The sequence below is a fragment of the Meriones unguiculatus genome, chromosome 11 (assembly GCF_030254825.1).
Source record: "Meriones unguiculatus strain TT.TT164.6M chromosome 11, Bangor_MerUng_6.1, whole genome shotgun sequence".
Taxonomy (NCBI): Eukaryota; Metazoa; Chordata; class Mammalia; order Rodentia; family Muridae; genus Meriones; species Meriones unguiculatus.
The window spans coordinates 98651861-98665377 of NC_083359.1; the positions used below are offsets into that span (position 1 = coordinate 98651861).

The following is a 13517-nucleotide window of genomic DNA, read 5'->3' on the forward strand; positions in this document are numbered from 1 at the left end:
CCAATCTCTGGCTTGTACTAGGATGCGATCTCTGGCTTGTACTAGGATGCGATATAGGCCACAGTCCTGCCAAGAAAGGCCTCACTGGGGCTGTGCAGAAAACAACAGGCCCTTAAACATCAAAAACTCTGAGCTGCAAAAACCTTTTTCCTTTATAAAATGTTCTACCTCAGGTTTTTCATCATAGTGATGAAAACAAACAAATACAATAATCATTATTTTGTTTTCTATCTTCTTCAGTATGTGTATTACCAACACTTAGTACTATGTCTGCAACAAAGTAGCAGGAGACTAGGAGTTAGACAGATTCCCTGGTAGGCAGAAAGAAAGGGAGAGGGGCTACTGCTGGTTAATACAGGGGGTGAATTTTCTAGATGGTCAGCTTCTTTTTCAACCTGCTGACTTGAGACAAAAACCTAGTAGCTTAAAACCAAGGCCTTGTATGTAGCTTTTTGTATCCTACCAACCAGAGCCCTGCTGATGGACAGACTCAGCAAGTCAAAACCTGGTCAGGACATGTCACACAACAGTGGCGGATCAATCAACCAAGCATCCTGTCTGACTCCAAACTGACCAGCCCTGAGGAGGAAGACTCTTCAGAGGTTTTTAAACCCCAGGCCTCAAGAAGAAACTGGATTTTTCAGCTTCCCTGAGCTCCCTCCCGGCAGCTTTTCGAAGGGTCTTTCTCTCTGTGTGTTTCCCCAATAAATACCCGTGTTCAGCTGTAGATCCTGTCTGCTGCTGTCTGAGGCGTTTGAGATTTCTTGGAATGCTACCCACTACACTCAATACTTTTCCTGCCTGGCAAAAAAAAAAATAAAAAAATAAAAAAATAAAATAAAAAAAAAAAAACAAAAAATAAACAAAAACAAAAAACCTAAATCAACAACCCCAGACTGTATGAGTAGCTGCTTAAAGATATAACATAAAAGCTGTTTACATCTAAAAACTGGAAAGATAATCAAATACACGTCTGCATAAGGAGCGTGTATTTCAAATGACAGACAGGGAGAATGTCCCCAAGCTCTATTCCCATACCGCATATCTCTGGCTCTTCTGTCTTCTACCTAGGCCTTCAGGTGGCTCCTCTTCACTGAGCCAATAGCAACCTTGTAGGTGCATGCTGACTGAGGCACATCAGTGTTAGGATAAAATGGCGCAGGGCCGGGGTACCTTTGGAGAAGCTGTGCCAAGGTTGCCACTAGGAAATTATGCCATACAACAGATCTAGTGCAAGAGGTTTATCTGGGCAGGGGGAGAACAAAAGGCCACCTTGGAGTGGGACATGAGAGAGATAGGGACATACAGGCAGAGAGCTGAAATGTGGGACTGATAGGGAACGAGAGAGTGCTCATGAACTAGACAGACACAGAGGGGATGCGGAGAGACCAGTGGAAACGCCTAATTGCTAACAATTAGTGCATTTCACTCCACAAATCCGCATCTTGTTCCTCAGTACATGAGACACCATGCTGGGCCCTGGGGGTGTGAGCATGGGCACAAACCTGACAATGCCTCTGGAAATAGGAGTGATCCCAGAGAACAGTAGGCAGAGCTGTACAGGTGGCCGGAACATAGACCGGAAACTCTGGACAAAGATAACATCTATGTGCAAACTGCAGGAGCCTAGACTTTCGAAGCCCAGAGGAGAGAAGGCGCTGCAGGCCAGGGAGCCCGCGGTGCAGCTAAGAGGCAACCGTGGAAGGTATGGTTGGTCAGGTTGAATTTGTTTCCTAGTAAGCTTGTCAGAGGATCAATGGAGAAGCTGAATCTATGGCAACAAGACATCTAAAAGAAGGAGGAGCAGTCCAAAGAAACCACCACCAATAAAGGAGCCGGCATCTGTCTCCACGCTGCCTGAGCACCGGCCTTCGGCAAAATGGAGGAGTGAGCAGAACCAGATCTCACTAACACGAGCAAGCAGGTGGGGAGAGGGCAACAAATGGGGTCTGCCTCAGGGACAGCCTGGGCTGGAAGCACAAAGAGGAGGAATTCAGAGGGCTACAGATAGCTGATCCGAACTCTCTGCTGCGGCTCAAAGCAATTCTAATAGAACTAATAGAATGGGTATTGTTGGGTCATTTTAAGTTTTATCAACTATTAAAAGGATCTGTTTGTCTTCCTTTGAATCCCAATTTCCCAGTGAAGAGAGTTCGTGGATCTGGGGGACAATACAGAATAACTAGCATTTCCTAATAGAGGGTGAAGGGAAATTCTGAAACCTGAGCTCTGTCCTTGGGGAATCTGTTGGTGGTATGGTAGTGGTTCAGATGTGCGTGCGTGTGTGTGTGTGTGCTTGTGTGTAGACAGGGTCTCAATCTATAGAACTCACTTATATAGCCCAGGCTGACCTGCACTTGCAACAATCTTCCTGTCTCGGCTTCCCAAATACTGGGCTTACAGGAACAAGGCATGGCTAAGATGCATAGCTAAGAGAAAACCTGCAAGCACAGTGCACTGCCCAGGTGGACCAGATGTATCAGGATCACTCATACGCCAGGACTCTTCCAGGAAGCTAGGAGCTACGCCACACCTGCCTGGCACGCATTCCGAGCATGTTGCTCTACTAGAGACTTGCTTGGTGTGTGGACAACTATTTTCAGCAGAACGCTGGTGCATCACCAGCTTATTTAACACACATCCTACGTGGCCCAGGGGCTAGGTACATAATCCTCTCCAGCTGCATGTCTCAATCATGTTCGCCTATTGTAGCTACCTATTGCACAGCTACACAGTTACAAGAAGCTGTAAGTAGTCATCCTCCTAGAACACGTCAGCTATTTTTGGCAATTATTTCTTTTGAAAAGATCCTTGGAATGTGTAATAGTTGACAGATGTCATGTTCCTAACGTTGTAAATTATTGTGACTTTTATGTGCAATGACTAGCAGTAACTAGGTGACTAGAAATCACAACACTATGTGACTAAAAAATGACAATAAGAACGGGACTTCATTCCACACGTCCAGGCTGCTTGACATTTTCCAGCTTGCCTTGATTTTTGAAAGAGGAGAGGACCTTGAAAATAATTAAGCATATCAAGCAGCAAAGTCACAGCTCCTGCAATAGGCCAATATGCTCACATCTTAATAGCCCCGCTAAGCATTCTCGAAACAAAAAGAAATTTTATTGCTCTTTAACCAATTTATATATGTATTTTATAGGCTTATGTATATTCACAACAAGGCCATTTTAATCTCCATCTACCTAGATGCCCCTGAACTTGGAAATGAACATAATGAGGACCTGGCTTCCTGGAATGGAAAACAGATTCTGATGGTAGCAGTGGTACACACAAGGTCTGCTTGATTATTATTTAAAGCCTGTGTTTAATTAGAGTGCTCTCAATAAAAAGACAAAATCCGATTAGGTTTCTATGCTTGGTGTTTATTAATCTAGATGCTCTTTAAGAAGGAACATGTAAGCATCTTGATAAATAAATTTAGCTGCTGTCACTCCATAAAAAGAACAAGTGCAATTAAGAGAGAAGCAGGGTAGCAAACAAGAAGAGAGTGGAAATTCCCACCGTTGGTGCTATCAGGTCCCTGTGCATGAACTCCAGCAGAGTAGCAAAGTGCTCGGGAGGTCTTGAAACAGCCCTTGAGCCTTAGGGCAGAGGAGGCTGGTAAGAGGTCTGAGAAAAATCAGAACCTCAGAAGAGGGAAGAGCAGATAGTCAGAGCCAGGACAAAAAGGCTTTCCTATCCAGAGGGATGTTGCAGCTAGGTGTTGGAGGAAATCGTTCAATAGAGAAAAGTTTCCCCCCTAGGTCTCTCCAACCTTAAGCAGCATTGACTTATCTCGCTATCTGGCTATGAAGGGATCCCAGGTAAGAGGAAAAGAGGAAAAAAAAATTGGGGCTGCTCTCAGAATGCCATAGAGACCCTGGCATTTCCAGCCACCAAGACCAGCCCAAGTGAGCCAAATCCTATATGATTAGTGTTTTCCTCTTCCCTCTGTGATAAAATGGGAAGTCAAGAGGGAGAGAGAGAGGGAGGAGAGGAAAGGGAGAAAAATCAGGTGAATGGGCATATTTCCCACAGGAATTAACATTCATACATAGGAGCAACAATAGTGGGGCTGGGGTGAAGGGGAGCACTCCAAAGAGAGCTGTCCTCAGTGGTATCTGGGATGTGTAAATGGAAAGGACAGGCTTGCAAATGGAGAAGACAGGTGCTGCCCTGACAGTTGCCAGGATTTTCCTGAGTAATCTACTCTTCCATGTGCTCATACCCAATGTGCACCGGTCCTACACCAGGCACACTGTCAGTGAAAGAAAGCAACAGAGCCTCTCTTTGTAGAGTCAGTGTTCTCCTGAAAGGTGACACTTCACTCTTCTGTAGCCCTGGCAACACACCATGGCCAAGAACAATATGTATCACCATTTTGGCTCACAGTTCTGGAAGTCCGCCATGGAAGGGAGCCATAGCAGCAGGCACGCTGACAGGAACGGGAAGCTGAGAGTTCATATCCTCAACCACAAGCACACTCAGAGAGCGTGAACTCTAAGTAGGGTGTCTTAGGGTTCTCACGGCTGTGAACAGACATCATGACCATGGCTACTCTTATAAAGGAAACATTTAAGTGGGACTGACCTACAATTTCAGAATTTTAGTCCATTATTATCATGACAGGCACACAGGCAGACATGGTGCAGGAGGATCAGAGTTCTACATCTTTTTTTTAACTTTTATTAATTATATTTTATTCACTTTGTATCCCTCCATAAACCCCCCTCCTCCTCTCACAATCCCACCTTTCCTCCTCCTTCTTCACGCCTGCCCTTCCCCAAGTCCACTGATAGGGGAGGTCCCCCTCTCTAGCTGCCCCAGAAGCAGAAAGACACACACGGAATATACTCACTCATAAAGACATATAATATAGGATAAACCTACTAAAATCTGTACATCTAAAGAAACTGTAAATGTAATCAAAAGGAAGGACCCTGACTAAAATGCTCAATCCCCATCCTGAAAAGCAAAGAGAATAGACATCAGAAGAGAAAAAAAAAAAACAAAAAAACAGGAAACAAGTTAGGAACCTGTCACAGAGGGTCTCTGAAAGGCTCTTCCCTGCAGACTATCAAAGCAGATGCTGAGACTTATGGCCAACTGCTGGGCAGAGTGCATGGTATCTTATGAAAGAAATGGGAATCAGTAAGATCTGGAGAGGACAAGAACTCCACAAGGAGAGCAACAGAACTAGAAAATCTGAGCACAGGGGTCTTCCTAGAGAGACTCATACTCCAACCAAGCACCATGCATGGAGATAACCTAGAACCCCTGCACAGATGTAGCCCATGGCAGTTCAGTGCCCATGTGGCTTCCATAGTAAGGGGAAGAGGGACTGCCTCTGACAGGAACTGATTGGCCTGCTCTTTGATCACCTCCCCCTGAGGGGGGAGCAGCCTTACCAGGCCACAGAGGATGACAATGCAACCGCTCCTGATGAGATCTGGTAGAGTTCTACATGTTGATCCACAGGCAGCAGAAGGAGACTATGTCACCAGTTGTAGCTTGAGCATGGGAGACCTCAAAGCCTATCCTCACAGTGACACTATTCTTCCAACAAGGCCACACCTCCTAATGGTGCCACTCCCTGTGGGCCAGGCATTCAAACACATGAATCTAAGAGGCCATGCCTATTCAAACCACCACAATGAGGATATATAATCTTTGGTAACATACTTTGTGTATAAGGCCAAATCACTTAAACCTCCCCAAACAATGCCACTGACTGGGAACCACATGTTCAGACACAGAGTCTATGAAGGAATATTTCTCAAACTACCACAGCTAACTAACAAGGAAAATTGGCAGGGAGATGACCATTCCTGCTAGATGAATGTATTACAAATCCATTCATTCTCTTAACTAAGGTTCTATGCCAATGGCTGAAAAAGTACGATGCCAATTAAGATGAAGGATAAAATTTGGGCATCAGCCACACAAAGATGATAAAAGATGCTACAAGAATTTATGAGGTGGTCCAGAGATACTGTTTAAAGAACAAAACAGGTAGAGGAATGAGCAGAGCGATCTACGTGGTGGAAAAGTGGGGCTCAATGTCATGGAAACGCAGAGCCAAGGGTAAGGGAGAGAATTCTGTGCAGAGGAAAAACTGTTACAAAGTCAGATGCGGAGAGCTGAGTACAAACTCAGTTCAGCCAGGTGGACAATGCTGGTCTTCTCAATGAGGTGAAGTGTGAACACGAAGACCAAACTGCCAGGGACAGCTGAAGAGAGATAAGGAAGTAAGGACTAAAAATGTCAACTTGCCTAGAGTAACCAGAGAAAGGAGCCTCCTTTTGGGGCACTGTCCAGATCATTGTCGTGATTACAAGTTGATATGCTAGGGCCCAGCCCACCAAGGGCGCACCATTGCCTGGCAAGATGACCCTGGGCTATGGAAGATCAGCTGAGGATGGCCCTGTGAGTGAGTAGAAAGCAGTGTCCCTTAATGTTTCTGCTTGAAGTTCCTGCTTGAGTTCCTGGCCTGACTTCCCTCAAAGATGGGCTATGACCCGGAAGTACAAACCAAATAAAGCCTTCCCTCCCCTAAGTCGCTCTTGGTCAGAATGTCACCACAGCAACAGAAGGGAAACAAGTGAAGACAGTCCAGACTGTAACTGGGAGTCAAAGCCAGAGAAGGAGAGTCAGGGACGACATTTCTTCTTTCTCTCCCACATTCCACCTTCAAAAGACAGAAGAGACGTTGAAAGCATTGTTGTAGTTAATATTAATTGTGCACTTGACAGGACCTTGAATCCCCTAGGAGACAGACCACTGGACACATCTGTGAGGAAGGTCCCAGCTTTAAGTGATGTGGAAGAACTACCCTAAATGTAGAAAGGATCATGGGCTGGGGATCCAGACTAAGTCAAAAGACAGAAGTAAGAGGTGCATTGCTGCCCTTTTCCTGGATGCAGATGGAACACAGCCAACTGCCTCATGCCCCGTTGCCATGCTTTTTCTGTTACGAGAGACTCTACCCTCAAACTGTGAGCCAAAATGAAGGCTTCCCTTCTAGTACTTTCCTGTTGTTGGGCATTTTGCTAAAGCAAAGAGAAGACTGAACAATAAAGAGAACACGAAGCTGGTGGCATGCAGTTCGTGATGATGATAATAATAATAATATAATTACACCCCTCAAGCCAAAAATGTTCCCAGGGCCTGGAGAAATGGCTCAGTGGCTAAGAGCATAGGCTTCTCTTCCAAATTCAATTCCCAGCACCCACATGGCAGCTCACAACTGTCTGTAACTCCAGTTCCCGGGGACCAGACACCCTCACACAGACATACATGCAGGCAAAGCATCAGTGCACATAAAATAAAAACAAATAAATCTTTAAAGACATACTCTCAGGAAAGCTGCAGTGCAAATGGTGGGCCTGCACAGCATTATCACAGGCTTCTCGTGTGTGGTTGGTTAGGGTGAGCCGGCACTGGCAATGTGGGCAAGTGTCAGAAAGGTGGCATGCTTGATGGTTAAGCTTACTTACAAAATAACATATGGAGTTTGTACAGCTGAGCGATAAAGTCATAGCTGGGGGATGGGGGTGGACACCATAAGAGAGCACAGAGCCAGCATGAACAACGTCCTAGGTTCCTTTCTCAGCACTGACTCTCCTCCCAGGGAAAGAGGAGAGTCTTTCCTCTTTCTGTGCTGTGCTGGGGAGGTTTGGTAGGGAATAGGGAGAAGAGGGAGGGATGGTGGGACCAGGAAGAGAGGAGAGAGGGGCTACAATTGGTATATAAAATAAATAAACAAATTAATTTTAAAAAATAAAAACAAACAAACAAACAAAAAGCCCTTGGGCAATATAATGATTCACACAGTTAAGCTTACCCTTCTACCTTTGACTCCAAGTCTGAAAGGAAAAGCCAGAAACATAGATACGGCTTACACAGACTTCGGTGACCTAAAAGATTCTGTAAGTAGATATTATTTACATGTGTACACAGCTGCGGTAAGGAACGGCGGGCAGTCAGATCTGCTCTGCGATTCACGCCCCAGGTAAACTGTTTCACCTCTCTGTGTCCCTAGTTATCCCCCCTTGAAAGCAAATACTGTTTTTTTGAAGTTCCTGAGGAGGTGGTGGAGATGAGGGAAGCGGACACCTAAAAGGGTCTTCTTGGGGAACCTGGACAAGAACCTGAGGCCATCAGGTTTGTTCTGCACTGAGAGTCATCTGCAGAGGTCACACAGGCCATGGACTCTGTGCTCCTTGCAGATCCCTGAAGAAGAAAGTTTCATAATTGCCTAGAGAGTTCTCAGAAGCATGTTCTCGCCCGAACTATCCGTGCCACTATGCATGACTGAAATGTACCCGGACCGAGAGAAGGACGACATCACGCTGCCTGAGCATGCATGGAAGCCTGGGAACTCCCTTCTGACTACCCACCGTGTGAAAAGGCGATTAATCCCTGGGCCTGCCCAAATGTAAGCCTTCTATTTACCGAGTGTCTGTTCAATCCACAGAGCCTCCATATTGTCTGTATTTTGTTAATTCTTGGAGGTGGAGAGTCCCCACAGTCTGGAGACCCTGTCAATCGTAGATCCCTGAGCATGTTAAACACTCCAAATCATTGACTAATGATTGTATTTGTGTAACTTGCTATTTGCCCATAGAATATGTGAAAGACCATGTACTCTAAAGACCTGGCACTGAAGAGCTACTTGACATGAGATGAGGCAGTTAGTCTGTTCTGGTTTGGCCGGGGTGAAATGCACACGTCATTAAATTAATCGTTTTAAAGTGAGGCACTGGGTAGCAGTTGGTACATCACGTCATGGTGTGACGATCTACGATCTGGCTTTAAATGCTCGCATTACCGCGTGTGAGCTCTGTGCTCACTTGGCAGTTCTTCCTCATCCCACGCTCCCAACAACCCTGGCAACTCCTCTACTTTCCATGGATTTACCTGTGTAGCCATCTCATATAAAGGGACCCAGGAAACAGGACCTGGCTTCTTTTTAGCTGCTACAATGTATTCAAGGTTCATCCATGTTACGGCAGCGTCTGTGCTTTATTCTTTTGTCCAGCTGAAGTCCTCCACTGTATGGACACATCACGCCTAGATTACCAACAATATGAAGAGTTTCTTCATGGACATATCGCATAAGCGCACTTAAAGTACCAGCATCAGTGTATGACAGTGGGATTTCTGAGCTGTATCTTCATTCTAACATTAGTCTTTGAAAAAAAAAAAAAAAACTTATTTTCCACACTGACTGCTCTATTTTACAGTGTCATCAACAAAATACAAGGATTCTGATTTCTCCACATCCTTGCCAACATCTATCTTCCATCTTCCTGGGTAGACCCATCCTGGTGACATGCAGTGCCATCGCAGTCACTGGTCACAAATGCTTTGGAGCATCCTTTCATGAGTATGTTGGCCAGTTGTGTGTATGTTTGGGAAACTGCCTACAAGAGCCCCTTTGCCTTCCGCTCCATGCTTAGTAAGCAAGGCTCTGCAATACTCTTTGACGAACATACTACTTTAACAAACTAAGATGAAAATCAAGATGCTAAACTGACAGCTGCCTCTGTGAGCCACGAGATCTTTACATGTAATGATGTGTGACTATGATATCTCATGAATGTGTGGTGAGTGTTAACTTACTCTGTGTAACTCACAATGATGTCTACCATGTAAAATGCAATGCCACAGAATGTTTCAAAAAGCAGAACATGAATCATATACCCATAATCATATACACATACACTCCCACAGAGATGAAAATAATTTCATTTTTCAAGTATACATAATAATTAGAAATTGTTGCAATTTAATTGTGAGCCTGTTTTTGTGTTCCAAATATTATACAAAATTAATAAAACTATATAATACCATGAAAGAAAGAAAGAAAGAAAGAAGAAAGAAAGAAAGAAAGAAAGAAAGAAAGAAAGAAAGAAAGAAAGACATGAGCCCTGACTGGTGTGGGACTCATTCAGTAGACCAAGCTGGCTGGCCTTGACCTCACAGAAATCTGCCTGCTTCTGTTTGTTTCTTGAGTGCTGGGATTAAAGGATAGCAGTGAGGTACATTTCAAAGTAAAAATGACAGCACATCTCAAGAAACTCAAAGGAAAACACTGTCAAAGACAGGGAGTTCCAATGAATTCACTCGGGTTTCTCTTTGAAGGTCAGAGAATTGCTGATAATCAGACCCCAAAAGGACTGGGGATGGAGGAAGGATATGTGATTGAAGTTTATCAAACAATAGGGGGTCACTAGACAATTTAGATAATTCTTTTTATTTTTTTTCCCTTTTCCTTCAATCTTTTTTTTTTTTTTTTAAATAGTTCTTTCTTAATCTGGTGTGACTATGATTTTCAGTGGAACATGTGTTGGGGGTTGGTCTGATGCTTCTATTTTGATACTAATTACTGGCCCTCGAGATCTGGTTCCTGCCTGAATAAACCTATCCTTGTTGTGTAAACCTGCCTAAGACATTATTCCTGATTGGTTGATTAAAAGGCCTAAAACCTGGGCATAGCAGAATGGGGGAGGCGTGGCTAAGGTTCCTGGGCTTTGGGGACAGGAAAATCACTGGAAAGGACAAAGAGACTGGATAAGAGGAGGAAGGAGGACTATACAATGGGTTAGACCAGGAGGGAGAACTCCAAGGAGAGTGTGGATGGAGAAAACACCAAGATAAAGAAATGTAAGCAAGTATTTATAAGATTAGGGATGGAAGGTAGCCCAGATAGGGATGGTTAAGACAGATGGCATGAGATTGGGGCTGGGAGGTTATTGAGATATCACAGGTTGAAATATCTGCCCAGCCCAAGGTAAATAAGGCAATTAGAAAACAGAGCAGGTGTCTGTGTCTTATTAATTGTGATGGCGGGTTAAGTACTACCACTGTAATAATAATTAGGGCTAATAATAAGCATTAGTAGCCTGACGCCAGTTTATTGACAACAGAGATGGATGTTTCTTGGAGAACTGAACTGTGGAAAAATGACCTTTCCTCAACTTGAAGCTACTTGTAAAGTCTGAGGGTCTGGACCAAAAGAAGAATATCATGTATAGTCAGGATGACAGACAGCGTGAGAGTAACAGCTAGCTCCAAAGGTGGCATCACTGGAGAGAGAGAAAGTGTCTTGAGTAAGACAGGCTCCCAGAAAAGCTCTAATCTTCAGCAGCAGTTAATAAAGTTACACTTGCAGAAGTATATAGGCAACGGACACTGCTCCTTTTGACTCTGTTTGTACTTTTCAGCCTGGGACATTAAGCTTCAGAAACATCGTCTGTACTGGCTTCATTAAAATAAACAATATTTGTAGAAAACCATAATATCACAAATTGCAACTTAAAAAAATTTTGTATACTAATGGCAAAAATGTTACACAATATATTTGGCAGAATCCTAAAATGGAGAATTTAAGGTGCTGATTTTGTTCTATTCACCATAAATGTCTTCTTAAGTATGTTCTGTATGTATTTTACATAGAGCATATATACATCTATAAATTAATTACTTAGTTATTCAAATAATATTCAAGTAATATAATACCCTGGTTATTTCCCCACAAAATTTCTTTCGCTTTAATGACAATTCATTTAATCATTTCCATATTGCTGAACTGTGTTTTGGTTTTTGGGTCTTGGTTTTTGTTGTTTATATTGTTTTGTTTTGGTTTGGTTTTGGCTTTGGTTTTTTTGGTTGCTTAAAAAAAAGTATAAGTAAGCAGGGCATAGTGGCACACACACCTTTAATCCCAGCACTGGAGAGGCAAAGGCTAGCTCAAGACTAGTTTGATCTAAATGCAGTTCTAAAGCAGCCAAAGCTATGTAACAATAAGACCATGTCTGAATAATGTTTGTGTGCAGGAGGAGGAGGATATAATTATATCAAACAAAGCTCACTTTCAATTAGTCATTTTGAACAGTTAATAAATATTTCCCAATTTTCTCTGCCCACCAAATCAAAGGCACTGTGAGTGAACCTGTTTTAGCTCTTACTAACATTTGAGCATTAATATTTTATCCTTTTTCCCCTGATGGCCTCCCACCATTTGTCTTTCTTTGACTATTGGTAAGATTAAATCACTTCTTGTATATTTACTGGCTATGAAATTCCCTTTGGAGAGTTTCTTTGTCTACTATCTTGCAGATTCATTCTTATAAACACTTATCTGGGGAAAAAAATACCACCCCAAAACATACTTTGCCAACACTGGCATCCTAGAACGGTGCCCTCACCTCCACCCACAATACGCCTCTCCATTAATCTTCAGCACTTCTTGGGGTGTGTGGAGGGCTCTCTGTATTTTTTTGGGTATTTGGAGGCTCTATTTATTTCAAGACTTCTCAGAGATTTTATATGTGAAATACATGAAATTGTTCAATCTTTCTCTTGAAACCAGGGAAATATTTTTCTACAGTTTCAAAGTAGAACAGTCGTATGCTCAGACCATGATATCCTGAGTAGAACCTTTTTATGAATTGTAAAACCGCTTTAATTTCCTCTTCAGTATAAGGGTTATTTTCTTAGTTTCCAAATATTAGCTATGGTTATCTAAGTCTCCCCAAGAAGCAGTTTCAGGAAATATTTCAAAGATGGCTTAAAAAAAAAAATGCTCCTAGGACAGATACAAAGTTTCCTTCATTTATTTATTTATCCTGAATTCTTCCTACCTGGTAGAGATAAAGAGGCCCTCCCTCTCTTTAGTTTTCACTGGTCTGATTCACTGCCTAAACTTCTCTGTAAGTTGGAACATCTTGGACCACCTCTTCATATAAGGCTGGGTGATGTCACCACCTATAAGTAGGTTGTTATTATTTGCTCATTAATTGTGAGGCTATTCTAGCAACAGAAACACAGAGTAAAGCCTGAACAATTTTTAGTTATTAATTATACCTTCTGTTCTCCACCATTTTTTTAACATGACAAAATGGAATGATTTCTTTCCTTGCCAGATGGTAGAACCCTGCTGCTTCTAGAATTGTCTAAAATGCCCATTACATGTTGATGATAGTGTGAGTTACATATACACATATTCAAATCTCCACACTTAAATCTACATTGTTTGTAAATTGTGTATCAATTGTTATAAAAATATTGAGAAAATTTTAAGTAGTATGCCATATGTATTAAGCATATTTATATGTAAACAAATATCAATTATATTAAAATCATAGTTGAGCATTATTTAATCAAATAGTGTCTATATTATAAAATGGATTACATAAGTGCGTAAGTTTTAAGATATTATAACAGAAGCTATTGTAATTTGATTTTTCTGCTGATATTGGAGATAAAGCAAAACTCATTCCTGGGAGAAGTTTACTGTTAAAGTAATACCACTTACTGCCATGTTGAAAGTGAGAAGACAACAGTCACTTACTAAATGAAATGGTTTGTCTGTCTATAAATAACCTGTTCAGAATAGATAAGAACATCCCTTCATGGCTTACAAATCAAAACACTTTAACTATCCATATCTGCTTGCCTGAGTTTGAACCGCTTACCCACAGAGCTAAAGGTACTCCCTAGAAAAGAAC

General features: G+C 42.5%; 2 protein-coding genes across 4 annotated transcripts in view; one reads left to right on the forward strand and one right to left on the reverse strand.

The window, feature by feature from the left end:
- Smyd3 (SET and MYND domain containing 3) overlaps positions 1 to 13517 on the reverse strand; it is a 523810-nt gene that overhangs the window by 307038 nt on the left and 203255 nt on the right. The gene's annotated exons all lie outside the window — the stretch shown is intronic.
- Positions 10065 to 10241, forward strand: LOC110557576 (small ubiquitin-related modifier 1-like). Its single transcript, XM_060365054.1, has one exon. The coding sequence runs from the start codon at positions 10065 to 10067 to the stop codon at positions 10239 to 10241; it is 177 nt and encodes a 58-aa protein (XP_060221037.1).